Source organism: Simochromis diagramma, unplaced genomic scaffold (genome assembly GCF_900408965.1).
Source record: "Simochromis diagramma unplaced genomic scaffold, fSimDia1.1 OVJJ01000216.1, whole genome shotgun sequence".
NCBI classification, from domain to species: Eukaryota; Metazoa; Chordata; class Actinopteri; order Cichliformes; family Cichlidae; genus Simochromis; species Simochromis diagramma.
In genome coordinates, this window is record NW_024386883.1 from 8,400,401 (window position 1) to 8,415,755 (window position 15,355).

At 41.5% G+C, this 15,355-nt stretch overlaps 1 protein-coding gene across 1 annotated transcript; it reads left to right on the forward strand.

Moving 5' to 3' along the window:
* The first annotated feature begins 872 nt into the window (after nucleotides 1-872).
* On the forward strand, nucleotides 873-13,849 carry LOC120733739 (sodium/hydrogen exchanger 6-like). The gene is made up of 16 exons (XM_040032117.1): nucleotides 873-1,303; nucleotides 1,728-1,927; nucleotides 2,083-2,160; nucleotides 2,321-2,397; nucleotides 3,003-3,115; nucleotides 3,226-3,331; nucleotides 4,581-4,722; nucleotides 4,875-4,980; nucleotides 5,940-6,028; nucleotides 7,365-7,478; nucleotides 7,775-7,886; nucleotides 8,997-9,150; nucleotides 9,245-9,275; nucleotides 9,367-9,455; nucleotides 9,815-9,920; nucleotides 11,424-13,849. The coding sequence occupies exons 1-16, from the start codon at nucleotides 1,027-1,029 to the stop codon at nucleotides 11,751-11,753; spliced, it is 2,124 nt and encodes a 707-aa protein (XP_039888051.1). The 5' UTR covers nucleotides 873-1,026; the 3' UTR covers nucleotides 11,754-13,849.
* The last annotated feature ends 1,506 nt before the right edge of the window (nucleotides 13,850-15,355 follow it).

Here is a 15,355-nt window from a genome sequence, read left to right on the forward strand (position 1 = left end):
ATGCAATAATGAAATATGAATCAAGTTTTGGCTATTGTTTGTAATAGCCATCTATTATCTATCTTAGCCTTTTAACAGAAATAAAGACCAAGTAGCGATAAGACTTGTGTCTTACAGGTGTTGTCTGAAAAATGTCCAAACAAAGGCAAAAAAAGTTACTGAACAAAGTTATCTAGTACGTGTCTCAAACTACATGAAAAACACATTTCTGACCGACTCTGTGGTGACATGGTGAAGTGATATAAATACAGCAGGGCTATATTTACTCATATTCAGAGCGAGGGTGTCAGCATTCAATAGTAAGAGAATTAATCTGAAAACTCTGACTTGGATCTACGGGCTATTTAAGCAGTGCTAATCTGCTTTGCAGCACCTGTTAGGCTTTGCTGCGAACGTGGCGCCATGTGTGAGTGTGGAAGTGCTGTGAGAGAGAATGAGTAAGCCTTAACTTACTTCTTTTAAATAATTTAAATAATTTAAGCATCTTTTTTTTTTTTTTACTGGGGGGCGGTGATCTGCTCAGCCTCTTGAAAAAATAGCCTTTGAAAAAAGTAATAAAAAGAGAGCAACGGTTACTTTTTAAAGTGCGGAACTTGAAAGAATTTACTAAAATATTAACAGGCCACACATGTTTGTGTTAATATTCACCCCTCCTCCTTTAAGTAGGTATAAATTATTGTGACTTTATACTGCTTTAATATAAATTCACTATAATTTACAAGTTTCTTACTTTTTTAAACGACGCTATCAGTTTCCATTTTTTTCATGTCTATTTTTAGTGTATTTTATGAGTGGATTGATTGTGCAACCTTCACGCGTTTATGTGTAACTTTGCCCTTCACACTGCTTAAGCAACGTGACGAGCTTTTATTTTGAAGAGCCGGAAGTCCCAGTGTTTTGGTAACGGCAAGGAAGGACCTGTCATTTACCCTGGTCCAGCTAATTTCTAATCTAATCAGCTGTTTCCCGGCAAAAAAAACAGCACTAATTTAACAACAAATGTAACTGTTTGGACACAGAGACAAAATGGGATTCACACGCAGTCGCTTTCTTGGCGGTAAGCCGTCGAAAGCGCCGCTGCTGCTGCCTTTTCTGCTCACAGTCCTGCTCGTCGGGAGCCAAGGCGACGGCGGTGCGATGGACAACGGCGCAACTGAGAGGATAGCAGAGGAAAGCCACCGACAGGACAGTGCCTACCTACTGATATTCATAATGCTCTTGACGCTCACCATACTAACCATATGGCTTTTCAAACACCGCCGATTCAGGTTCCTGCACGAAACAGGGCTTGCCATGATCTATGGTAAGGACACCGAGCTAGCTCTCATATCAGTCCATTAAACGTAGCTTTAATGCTAGCTGAATAATTTGACAGGTAAATCTCACGTATCTTAGGGCAGCATACTTCTAATCAGAGTGATACCCTTAATAAAAAAAACTGTTGCAACAGAATACACGATAATGGGTAGTGTATTGCAACAATAAATGGCAAACAAATGACTAGAGATGGGCCCTATAATTCCTATTTATAGCTATTAAAGTATCCTTTCCTTTCAAAATAATAAAGCTCACTTCTGTAAGAATAATTCTCCTATCAGTATTGGTTGATTCAACAGTTTTAAATGCAATCTCAGCCTAATTTCCTCCTCAAATAATAGTTAACTTCAAATCCTGTCCTGCCTGTTCTGATTTCACTTGCTCTTTTCTCTTTTTCCACTTTCCCAAAGGACTGTTGGTGGGTGTGATCCTGCGGTTTGGCATCCACGCCCCCCAAAGCATGAGCGACGTGATTCTCGGCTGTGCCGTTAACGGCAGTCCTGCCACTCTCTTGGTCAATGTCAGCGGACGGTTCTATGAGTACACTCTGAAGGGGGAAGTCGGACAGGGCAAAGGTCACCAAGTGCAGGACGATGAGATGCTGAGAAAGGCAAGGGAACAGATGGTGGAGGGTTGAAGTATTGGCCGTTTAGTGTGCATGTCTCACACTAAACAGTCTGTTAAGCGAGACATGTATGTCTCATAATGTAATGAAAATGGATGGATGGCAATTAAGTGCCTAACTAATCTTACTGCTTTCCTCAGGTGACCTTTGACCCAGAGGTGTTTTTCAACATTTTGCTGCCTCCCATTATTTTCCATGCAGGTTACAGTCTGAAAAGGGTAAGAGTGTCAAAAGGTTTTATATAAAGATTTATGTAAGTATGTGTTATTAAATATATAGCTGTAAGGGTTTATATTTGTCTTTAATGTTTTCTTTTTAAGATTATTCATTTGTTTGTAGCCTCTTTCTTAAAATAAACACCTGCTCTGTCTTTCTCAGAGACACTTTTTCAGGAACATCGGTTCCATCCTCGCCTATGCTTTCATCGGAACAGTTATATCCTGCTTTGTTATCGGGTAAGTCAAGTAAACATCTCTGAAGTTAGCTCAGAATAGGCCAGAAAATAGTGCCATGCAACGATAATATTGACAATAGTAACTTAGATTTATATAGCTGGTTCCAAGGTTTGTGTAGCGGAGGAAAAGGTCAGATAAATACTGGGAAGCAAGAGCATGTAGGCAAGGAGATAGATCTTTTAGGAAATATGAGACTTTCCCAGGAGCTGGTGTGGGTGATGTGTTACTGGGACTTTGTACAAGTAAGAACTCTAGGAGCTGATTTCTGAAGATACAGTAGTCCAGGCGGGAGGTGATGAAAGCATGAATGAGGGTTTTAGCTGCAAAGTCTGAGAGTACTGGCCACAGTCTGGAGATGTTCTTCAGGTGGTAGATGGCAAATTCAGAGACGGATTTAATATATGATGTGAATGAGAGGGTGGAGTCCAGGATCACATCCAGGTTGCAGACCTCTGAAGATGGTGAGGGTGAGAGAGAGTATCCACCCACCTTAAGGTGCAGATCGGCCCGGTACATACCACACTGCAGACCTTGCATTCCTACATGTGATCAGATTGTTGCTGAATAGTAGTGGTTTGAGTGTTTGTTTGTTTTTTCTCTCCTAGGCTGATCATGTATGGCTTTGTGTCCTTCATGAAAGTCGTGGGGCAGCTTGGTGGAGATTTTTACTTTACTGATTGCCTCTTCTTTGGGGCCATCGTTTCAGCAACAGACCCTGGTAGGTACCCACATCCAAAATTAACAGAGAAGATAAGCATCTGATTCCATTTTCAACAGCTTTCCTGTTATTAATTAGATGTTTTATACTCTTTATTTCCTGTGTCTCAGTGACAGTCCTCGCCATCTTCAATGAGCTAAAGGTAGACGTGGACCTCTACGCTTTACTGTTTGGGGAGAGCGTCCTCAACGATGCCGTCGCCATCGTCCTCTCCTCGTACGTATTACTGACGCACTGAAGCATCGGTGCCACATTAACGAACAATTTTTAATGCCCGTCACAAAACAATAAGTGCTTTTTAAGAGATATTAGTTGATATAATTGGTGCAATGTTTCTTTCTGAAGCTGTAGCAGTTTAGGCTCAATCAGCTGGGGCTTTTTGCTAAAGTAATTACATTTAGGTGAACAATTCAGCTCAAACTGTTGGAACCTGAGTTAAATCTGAGTTATTAATTTTTATGCAGAAGAAAAAATGTTAATTTTGTGTTTGATTCCTTCAGTTGGGCTCCCAATAGTGCCAGTTTTTTCATATTCATTACAGACAGAAAGAACAGATACAGTTGTAATTATAATTTCTAGTTCTTTTCTAATTAGTCCCATAAAACCTGTGCTTGCATTGAGCTAACTGTGGCAGAAATGGCTTTTTTTGTATTGTACACACATTAATCATACTAACATCAGTCCCTGTCATTTCACTGCTTACCTGTCTCCACCCATCTGTGTCATTCATCGCCTTGCCCGTACGTACGTATGTATGTAGTGTTCTCCTCCGCTTCGAAAAGCTGGGAAGGCATGGTGCTGGAGCTGTGCGCTCCGCAAGAAACGAGAGCTCACTGTTACCTGAGGTGTCCGAGGAATGGCTGGGAGAAAACCAGACAGTGACTCCTCGGTGGGTGGGTTGGTCAGGGGGACTGCGTGGTTTTTGCTTTTGTTAATATTTTAGAACCTCAGACATTAGAAGGTAGGCTTCAGGATCATCCTTCATCACCCTCCCGTTCATTCCTGAGACGCTGCAGCCCTTTCATATCCATTCCTACTTTGATTTTGGATTTTTAGATCACCCACCATTTCTAGAATCACCAGGAAACCCTTTATTCTTATGAAGTTTTTAGTCATTTAGGCTCATTAAAGGTTATTGCAGAATATTAACCTGATAGAGTTCAAATGAAGCATGCAAGACCTTTTATTTTTTCATTTATGACTGTAAAACCCAACTCCACATATTTGAAGTCTTTGCAGATATGTCCAAATCATAACCAAGTTCATTGGAATTAATGATGAGACTGGTAAGAGAAGCCATTCTTGGAGTTGGGTTGCTGCATTTGTGATTTCATTCCTGACGCTATTTTGTGAGCATGTGTTTGACCAGCTTCCCTTTCCTTAGTGAGGCCTTTTTTGTAGTAAAGCCCCACTTCCTTTTTTCTTCTAAATGGTTTTGCGTGCATGCTCTCTGTCTTCCCTGCAGCTCCATTGTGGCGTACCAGCCTGCAGGCGACAACAGCCACAGCTTTGAGGCCATGGCCATGTTGAAGTCCTTCGGCGTCTTTCTGGGCGTCTTCAGCGGCTCTTTTGCTCTCGGGGTTGTTACAGGAGTTGTGACCGCCCTCATATCCTTTCACTTGTTTCTTACCATGACATATTTTACATCTACATTCACAGGTGTGTGCAAGAGGTAAATGAATAACGATACAGTTTCTCCCTGTTTCCAGTGTATTAAAGTTGCCACGCCTCCTTGTTTGGTCCCTTAACTTTCCATCACGTCACCAAGTTCACTAAGCTGCGGGACTTCCCCTTGTTGGAGACGGCGCTCTTTTTCCTGATGTCCTGGAGCACCTTTCTCTTGGCGGAGGCCTGCGGGTTCACAGGTAGACCTGCAACAAAGTCTCCTGCATGCAGTTGTAACAACACTGCCTTCCGTATTTGATTAGCAGCTGCAGCAGTGTGGGAGATAGTGGTTTCACCTTGTGAGTCTGTGCGTGTGTATGTGCACAGGCTTGGTGACACATGCTTTCACTGGAAACTACCCTGAAGGAGTCATTTAAGTGCTCTGTGGAGGCACAGAGTCTGTGTCAGCTTATCTGTGTGTTTCTTAGGTATTTCTCTGTGTAGTATTTGGCAAAGATAGGTCAGGTCTGAGAAGTCATTGGTCTTCACAAGAAGACATCTGATATCGATCTTGTGTTAGTCTGAAGCTTCATTTAAAACGCAGTTGCTGGTCTACTAAGTAAAACTGACTGTTTTACTGTCTTTTCTGGGGAGCGTGTGGCATGCTGCGATATGATGGATTCGAAGGAATTTTATCACTTGCTGTTCAAGCATTTGCATTAACAACAAAAGGTTACAAATATGTGTTTGGACACTAATAATAACATTTAGAAGTTTTGTTCTCCTAAACAGGAAGATTTAGATAAGGACACAGGCTTTGTTTGCCTTCTCATGGTGCCAGTTATCCAGTGTCTAACTGAAGAATTCATTTTTGTCCTGTCAAATGACAAAACAGCAGCAACAACAATGTCTATTTAGTCTGTCTCTCAGTAGATTCCTACCCATCTGTGCTGACTGTGGCTCTCAGCTCAGTTCTCTCGATAGTGAGTAAAAATAAATATATACAGTAAGTAAAATAAATGCCCAGTTTTCTAAAACTGCAACTTACTGCGGACAGTTTGTGGGCTTAAGATACAATTACTGATGAAGAAACATGTCAACAAATACACGATACACACACACACACACACACACACACACACACACACACACACACACAGTGCTTGGTAATCGTTGGATTTTCCGATTGCTGATGTGGGATGACTGTGTGTTCTTTCAGGTGTCGTTGCTGTGCTGTTCTGTGGGATCACTCAGGCCCACTACACCTACAACAATCTCTCACCAGACTCTCAAGACAGGACCAAACAGGTGAAATGCAGTATAACTTATATAATGTGCTTGATCCCATTGTTTTAAATTCATTTTCGAGCAGCAGTTGTTGCTGCGCTGTTGCATTTAAAGATCTGGTTTGCAAAGAATTACATCTGTGAAATATCTTGAAAGGAAGGATGATTTACAGCTTCTCTGCTTCTTGGGCATTAGCGCAAGCTTGGTTATACCTTTTGCCAAATTTGCAGAAAGTTCTGAGAAATCCACGAGCTGCTATCATTTATTCACAGAAACAGTGAGCTGATGGAGCTGATGTGGCCGACTGCTCCGTGTCCTACAAACTCAAAGCTCTGTGTCTTCTGTTGAAGCTAGGACGTCACAAAGCTGCACGTTCATATCAACTAAATGTTAATAACCAGTTACTACAATCATCAGTATCAGTTCATGATAATGCAGGATGTTTGTGGATATGAGTTTATCATAGTTATGTGTTTCTGATGAGTTAAAGGTGATATGACACGCAGAAACTTGTGGTCACCCGACTCAAAAGCAGCACTGAGATAGAGATATGACAAAAAAAGTGTCTAAGAAGCAAATGTGGGAAATGGCTTTCAAGTGTCTGAAAACCAGCTTAAAATATTTACGTCGGCTTTGAAATGTTTAGTTTGTGCTGGTAAGGCACAGCTTTTACTTTGAAGGTCTCTTTTCACGACTGCACGGGCAGCAGCTGCAAAGTATTTGCAGAAAATCTGCATCTTCCATGCAAACTACAGTGAACTGCGCGAATCTGTCCAGAGCGAGCACAAGGAGGTTTTTGGTGCCAACAACCTCCATTAATCATTCGCCAACTGGACAGTGAGTACATATTTTCCCTAGTGACTAAAGATTGCCAGTGGGTCACCAACCAGCCTATAGTCCTGCGTGACTAAGCCTAGGGGAAGACATGTCCAAAACATCAGATGATTCGCAACTACATGCACACCCCCGGTCTCATGCACAGTCAAAGTTAATTAAAAGCTGACGCTTCATTGTAGTGTGCGAGCTGGAAGAATGTTTATGAGGGGACTCTGTAATACAGGTTATTGATTTTCACTGCATTCTGTCATTGACAAGCATGTTCTGTTGGTGTAGTGGTTAACATGTTTGATTGGCAAGCCCCTGCAGAACAGGCGCATCAAATGTAGCTTCATTAGAAAATGTGACAAGCATTTTTTAAATGACCTCTCCCGAACTCTGGGTCTTCCAGAGTCGTCATTTTATGGTGCGCAAGAATATTTTGGAAATTTTTAACTGTTTCAAATAGAAGGAAGGGTAAAAACTGGGGAAGTAGCATATATAAATGAAATTCAATATCCGCTTTTCTCATCCCCTTCAGTTGTTTGAGCTGCTGAACTTCCTGGCAGAGAACTTCATCTTCTCCTACATGGGTCTGACGCTCTTCTCCTTCCAGTCGCACGTCTTCAACCCTCTCTTCATTGTCGGAGCCTTCGTATCCTTTACTCTGCTGGTGGTTAAGGAGTCAGTGGCTCTGCGGTGCATCAGGATATATGATAAAAACCTTTTGTTTCATGTGCCTTGAAAAATATTTTGATATATATTTATACCATTACAATTGAGCATTTATTTCATGTTTAACCAAGGCCAAAAATAACATCACGGACACAAACAAATCAGCATATCAAAGCTTAGTCACCGCCGAGCTGGTGTTTACGTCTACGTGTGATTATTTTCCATTCCAGTGTTAGAGTTCCTGTGTTGTGTCCTTGACTTTCCTGCGCTGTGTAGGTGGCAGTGTTTCTGGGCAGGGCTGCAAACATCTACCCTCTGTCCTTCCTCCTCAACCTGGGCCGCAAGAACAAGATCGGATACAACTTTCAGCACGTTATGATGTTTGCAGGTACATTAGTATAAAGCCGTTTATCAGGCTTGGACTCAAACCATGTTTCTCCTCTTAAACCTTCAGTTATGTATGTCAACGGTTCATTAAGTACGCTGAGAAAACTTTTGGAACTGCTCGTTAGCATTGCTACATATACCAGCAGTCGGAGAAGCAAAAACACCCACACCATCGCACAGCACATGAGCTTGCCAGGAAATAACTGAAGTAGTTAAGCCAAGAACAGGATGCATTTATTATTAACTTTTATTAAGTTAATAATAAACAGACAAAATGCACGCTGCCGCACTTTAATGAGGAATGCGCACAGGAAGAGACCAGCAAAGAGGAACGTTAATAAAGTTCAGTGACTTGTAGAGCTGTTATAGTTAATATTCATTAGGTGTGGTTTCAGTTTGAGTGTCAAGGCTGTGATGGTTTGCACATGTGCAGAGGAGCAATGGTGGATATATTGGACAAAGCTATGTTAAAGATGGGGCTTCCAGACTTCAAGACAATGTAGTGAAGGAGGACATGGAGAGGGTCGATGTGACAGAGGGGGATGCTAGAGATAGGGAGAGGCAACTAGTGTGCGGTGGCAACCCCTAAAAAGAAGGAGGATTTTTCATTTGTTTCCACAGTGGGTGTACATGTTTCAGTTTTGATTTTATCGTCTAGAAGAATTCAGTTGAAGTTTCATTTTCATTAGTCTGAGTGGGAGTTGTGTATTTTATTAGCATATTGTTGGTGAAAGTTCAAAGGGTAAACGGCTCACATTCACAGAGAGGCTGTAGTTATTTACACCAAAGCCTCTTTAGACTTAATGAAAGTGACAAAGACTGAAACCAAACTTTTTTTAATACTTGACGTCGGTCACCTGCACATCTGGAGCCTGAAATGAAACCAACGATCAGCTACACATCACTTAATATGTGAAAGATGCTCTGGTTTTTCCAGTTGTTTTCACACTACAGGGCACCTGCTTTGTTTCCCGCAGACTTAACTTAAACCTGACCGCAAACGGTCTTCTCAGAATGATTATTTGCTTACATATGCCTATGTATCCACAACATGAGCAATAATTAATAAAACGTTTTCACCCGTCCTTGTTTTATTTTTCGTCTCCTCTAGGTCTGCGTGGGGCGATGACCTTTGCACTTTCCATTCGAGACACAGCGACTTACGCCCGTCAGATGATGTTTTCAACCACGCTCCTGATCGTTTTCTTCACTGTGTGGATCTGTGGTGGTGGCACCACACCCATGCTATCTTTCATGAGCATACCGTAAGCCGGCCTCCGTGTATCTTACTGTCTGTGCTGCATCACCTCCGCTGAACTTTGTCAAAGTACATGTTTTTGTTTTGTTTTGTTTTTTTAGGGTGGGTGTGGACTCTGATCAAGACAACGCTGTGAGTTGGTGTTGAGCGCCGTATTGATTTGTCTGATTTTGTGATGAAATAAAAATGCACGCCATGTCATTATCATCCTTCTGCTGAACAGAATTCAGGCGCGTTGGATGGGTCACAGCGGAGGAGCACCAAACACGAGAGCGCCTGGCCTTTTAGGATATGGTACAACTTTGACCACAAGTATCCTTTGAGCCTGATGCGTTCACCTGTGGCCACCAGAGGGCGCTCTTTACAAACGTCTAGCACATAACAACACAGGAGGTTCAGAGATAGAGTGATGATATTTATTTTACTATGTTTTATATCGTGCTTTTCACAAAGGTGTTTGTAAAATGTTAAACCTTTTACTTGAACATTTCAGCTAAAGAATTATAGAAAACCATAAAATGTGTTTTAAGTTTCACAGTGATGTTGTGAAACAGAAATATTCCTTTACTTGCTGCGGTTGAAAACCTGGTTGAGTCATTATTGTTACAGCTGAACCAGACTGCTTTAAAATGGTTATATTGTGCACTCCTTGACACGAGCTTGTTCACCAGCTACCTGAAACCCCTCCTGACACACAGCGGCCCGCCTCTCACTGCTACTCTGCCTGCATGCTGTGGACCACTGGCTCGATGCCTCACCAGCCCACAGGCCTATGAGGTTTGGACATGAAAAAGAATTATGAGTTATTCAGATTTACAGGACTGTAAAAGTCTTCAGCCACCTCTCATTTATTTATATTTTCCTTCTAAGGAGCCAGGCTTTCTTGTAACTTTTTTTTTCTTTGAAGTGCTCTTTGAGAAAATAGTTCTCCAGACTTTCTGAAGGCTTCTCAAAGTTTTTCTTTTGACATTGGCTGCTTTTTCACTCCCTTTTTTTCCAATGAAGTCCATGTTCCTGACCCTTTTCAGAGGAATGTTTTTGTAGTTGTTCTTTGTTTTTTAGTACACTTAAAAATTATCTATGAATTATTCAAGCAGAACAAACTTACCTAAACTAAGAAAACTTGGCAAACAAAAAGATTTTAAATTGTATCTTTAGGCAGTCTGTCACAAAAAACACTATTTGTTTTTTTTTTTTTTTTAGTTTAATCTATAGAAAAAGCCATGTGACAGGAATAAACTAGTATTTCTGTGCCATGTCCTTTAAAAAATATCAGAGGATACTGAAAATTTGAGGATTAAAGAAGAAGCGTTAACTCTAAAAGAAACATCTAAAGCAGATGCGTAGTATCTGATAATCATTTTTAGGACATAGAAAAGAAATCAATAAAGACCTGACTCAGGACCTGAGACATCCATCTGGACCTTCATTTGATCATTGAAGGCTCATCAGTAATGGTCTCAGTGGAAGGGTGCCTGACAAGAAGCCCTTCTTAAGGAAGAGTGACAAGGAGAAAAGGCTGAGTTATGCCAATTACACAAGAACTGGACTCGAAATCAATGGCAACAGCTCTGATGGATTGAGGAATCCAAGTTTGCAAACTTCTGTTTTAACAATGTGTACAGAGGAGGTCAGGAGACGGGTACAACAGTGAGTGCTTACGGCCGCCTTTAAAGCACGGTGGAGGCTCTGTCATGGTTTGGGGCTACATTTCAGCCAGTGGTGTTGGGGATCTTATCAAAATTGATTGATTGAATTATGAAAGCAGGTCAGATTTTGATCTACGGGCAACAACTTCATTTGTCAGCATGACAATGATCCCAAACGCACTGCCAATGGAGTAAAAAAACACAATAAAACACTTTCAGTCATGGATTGGCCTCCCCAGAGCCCAGACCTCAACATTATTGAAGCCGTGTGGGATCATGTTGTCCTTCAGGAAGCCTGGAGAACTGTTCCTAAAGACTATAAAGAAATAACAGGAAAGCTTCTTAGAGTTCAGGCTGTGTTGAAGAATAAAGGTGGTCACACCAAATATTGACTTACTCACTTACTTTACTTCACGCACTTTGTTTCCATGCATGTTTTCACATGTTTCAGTAAATCGCTGCACCTATTTCCCATTTTCCCAACAAAACATAAAGAAATAAGGCATGACTCACGACTTTTGCACAGTGCTGTACATGCAAACTTACTCATACTGATCGAGGATAATTCTTGATTTTGATTAAGTTTCGTGTAGAAGCATTCACGGCCGCCTCTTCTCTTCCCGCTCACCAGAATGAAGGTCAGCTCCATGACGACGACTCTGACTTCATCCTGAACGATGCCAGCGTGAGCTCCATGTACGCCGACGTCACCGTCAGCACGGACGCGTCCGGATCCCGCACCGTCAACCCCAAGCACTCCTCGACCGCCCGCGCCGGGGGTGGTGTAGGTTCTTTCGATGAAGGTCTGGATCACGAGCTCTCCGTGGCAGAACACGAAGTGGCGATCCGGGGAACGCGGCTGGTCTTGCCCATGGATGACCCCGTGGAGGCCCCGACTACCGTCACCCTGCCTCCACCACCCTCCCCCCCGCGCTCTGAACCTCACAGGCACAGACTGTAAGAAAGCTGCCGCTCTGAGGACGCAGTTTGTTGTTTCCAACTTAAAATAAAAAAATACACACCATACATACAACTGATCAAAATAATGACATATTTAAAAAAACAAAACAAATGAATTCTTCGGGATTTTCAATCAGAAAGCACAGATTGATTTTCTCACCACCAATCTATCTAACATGCAGTTTTAAAATAGTTTGAGCTTGATTTAAATCGGGATAACTGTGACACTGAATGTGACGTGAGGGACTTTTAAATCAAGAGCTTCTCGATTTTATAGGTTACATTTCACCCCGTATGAGGAGGCTTCATTTGCTCCTGTGTTTATCCCACACTGGTGATATGGCAGCGCTCTCTATAAACCTAGCTGTATACACAGTTCACATTTTTCCAGCTCCTTTTGTGTGCTTCTACCTAAAGATAAGCACCACGCATAACACTGAAGGGCGTTAAAGCCCATCTACACTACAGTTTGGTAACGAATCCCACTAACATATCCACAGACTGGCTCACTTTAACACTAGTTATTGTTCCCAGAGTTCATCAGCAGTTCAAGCATGTGATTAGGAGATTATCAAAGGAGGAAACAAACAAAGACCTGAGCAGAATAAACAGGCAGGTACTGATTAAAGAGAACGAACTGCATCCACACCAGTGCCCAGGAGCATCTCCACCATCTTAGATTTTAGCACTGCCTCTAAATCAGTCTGTTTGATTTATTTATTTAACATTGATTTCTTTAACAAAATGATTTATTTATATACTGATTCATTTAGTTTATTTATTATCTATTTATTTGTATTTTTGTGTGAGATTTCTTTTTGGTGAAAGGCTCCTATTGCGACTTTTTTCCAAGGGGTGGAGGGCGTAATAAAAGCGCTACAGATTTCTTCACAGGTGGAGGCGATTATTCCTTCCTGGACTGTATGCATGTTTAAAAAAATGTCTCCTTTCTGTACTGTAGCAGAAGCTGTAACTTTATATTTGGAAACTAGAGCTTCCCTGTGTGTGTATTTTACGTGTGTGTGTGTGCGTGTGTGTGTGTGTGGGGCAGTCTGGCCAAGTATACTGATGTGGTTATTAGGGCTAATATTAGTTTATTTCTGGATTTTCTGCCTCCATCTGGTTGAGTTTAAAAAAACAAAACAAGCTTCTATGTGTTTGTGATGTCTCATCAAAGAATACTGACAGCTGGCTGAACTGTTATGAATTAAAGTGCCTATTCAGAAGCTCATTTACTTAATGTAGATTTGTACATATTTTGATTTGCTAACATGCAGTAAGGTGATTTTTTTTTTTTTTTAATTTAATTTAATTTTTTTGTATGATGTAAAATCTTTTCGACTGATTAGGCCATTCATTGACTGCCTGTGGTGTAACTCAGTACATTCGGTCCTAAAGAGCCCAAAAGAGTGCAAATGATATAATAAATAATGTTGTGCTTGCATTAATGGATAGAAACACACATATTTTTCAAACGTAGGCATTCTGTGATCAAAGTTCCTAAGTGAAATTTATCAAAACGCTTATGTGACGTGTGAAAATGAAGTAACAATGAGCGGATTCTGAATGTTGAGGGGACGTTACTCGAGCTCCCGGATGGTGTTGTTCCCTTATTTGGGAACCAGGCTCATCAAATATGTTCTGACCTCACTGGGAGATGTCTCCTCAGATAATCCACACCCTTGTTTGTGCTCACCAGGCACGTCTCACATAGCTACAACTATTTTGATGCCTAAAGAGAAAGTCGGTCAAAATTAGACCTCGTAAAAAAATACATGGGTTTTAATTGTGCCGAGCTCCAAATGTGTTGTCTTTTTGATCTTCGAGCAGTATTGAGGTTTGAGATTCTTACACAAATGTGGACATGCACCTCTTTGAATATTTGAAATATAAAAATTTGCTTGTGGAAACTGTGTATGTGAATGTTACACCTGCAATGGGTTGATAAGTGGATGTTTTAAAAATGTTGGAGATCATAATTTCAGAGGAAATTAATTTTTTCCCTGTTTAGTCCTAAAGTTATTAACAGTGTGTTTTCAGTCTGACAACTTGTGAGTTCTACTGAAATTAAATAAAAATACTTTTAGTGATATTAAATGGAATGGATTTTTCTGCTTTTATATATACACACACACACACACACACACAGAGTCATGTGAAAACTTTGTTTTTCACATGACTGTGTGCAGTCCTGTTACTGAGTCATGGGCTGTACTTGGAACCACCTTTAGCACCAATAACTTGAAGTAATTGTTTTCATTCTCTCACGTCACTGTGGAGGAATTCTGGCTCGTCTTCTTTACAATGGTGCTTCAGTTCATTGGGATTTTTGGGAGCATTCATTTATGCACAGCTCTCTTTATGCACAGCATTTCAATCAGGTGGAGGTCTGGGCTTTGACTGGGCCATTCCAGCCCTGAATCTTTTCTTTTCCAGTCATTTTGCTGTAGATTTGTTGGTGTGCTTGGATCTTTTTCTTATTGCTTGACCCAGCTTGGCCCAAGCTTTAGCTGTCAGACAGATGGCCTCTCATCTGGCATACAGAGGAGTTCATGGTGGACCTCAAAGTGCTAGAGCCTGTGGCTAAAGCAAGCACAGATTGTTACCCCTGAGCAGTGCCTGGCTGCGACTTACTTTTCAAGTTTCTATGGAAGCAGGAAGGCTGTTCTTAGTTTTTCCACAGCATTTCTGTTCACATGACTGATGTACAGTATATACAGTGGGGCAAAAAAGTATTTAGTCAGCCACCGATTGTGCAAGTTCCCCCACTTAAAATGATGACAGAGGTCAGTAATTTGCACCAGACGTACACTTCAACTGTGAGAGACAGAATGTGAAAGAAAAATCCATGAATCCACATGGTAGGATTTGTAAAGAATTTATTTGTAAATTAGGGTGGAAAATAAGTATTTGGTCACCTCAAACAAGGAAAATCTCTGGCTCTCACAGACCTGTAACGTCTTCTGTAAGAAGCTTTTCTGTCCCCCACTCGTTACCTGTATGAATGGCACCTGTTTGAACTCATCATCTGTATAAAAGACACCTGTCCACAGCCTCAAACAGTCAGACTCCAAACACCGCCATGGCCAAGACCAAAGAGCTTTCGAAGGACACCAGGAAAAGTATTGTAGACTTGCACCAGACTGGGAAGAGTGAATCTACAATAGGCAAGCAGCTTGGTGTGAAAAAATCAACTGTGGGAGCAATCATCAGAAAATGGAAGACATACAAGACCACTGATAATCTCCCTCGATCTGGGGCTCCACGCAAGATCTCATCCCGTGGGGTCAAAATGATCATGAGAACGGTGAGCAAAGATCCCAGAACCACACGGGGGGACCTGGTGAATGACCTGCAGAGAGCTGGGACCAAAGTAACAAAGGTCACCATCAGTAACACACTACAACGGCAGGGAATCAAATCCCGCAGTGCCAGACGTGTTCCGCTGCTGAAGCCAGTGCATGTCCAGGCCCGTCTGAAGTTTGCCAGAGAGCACATGGATGATACAGCAGAGGATTGGGAGAATGTCATGTGGTCAGATGAAACCAAAGTAGAACTTTTTGGTATAAACTCAACTCGTCGTGTTTGGAGGAAGAAGAATAC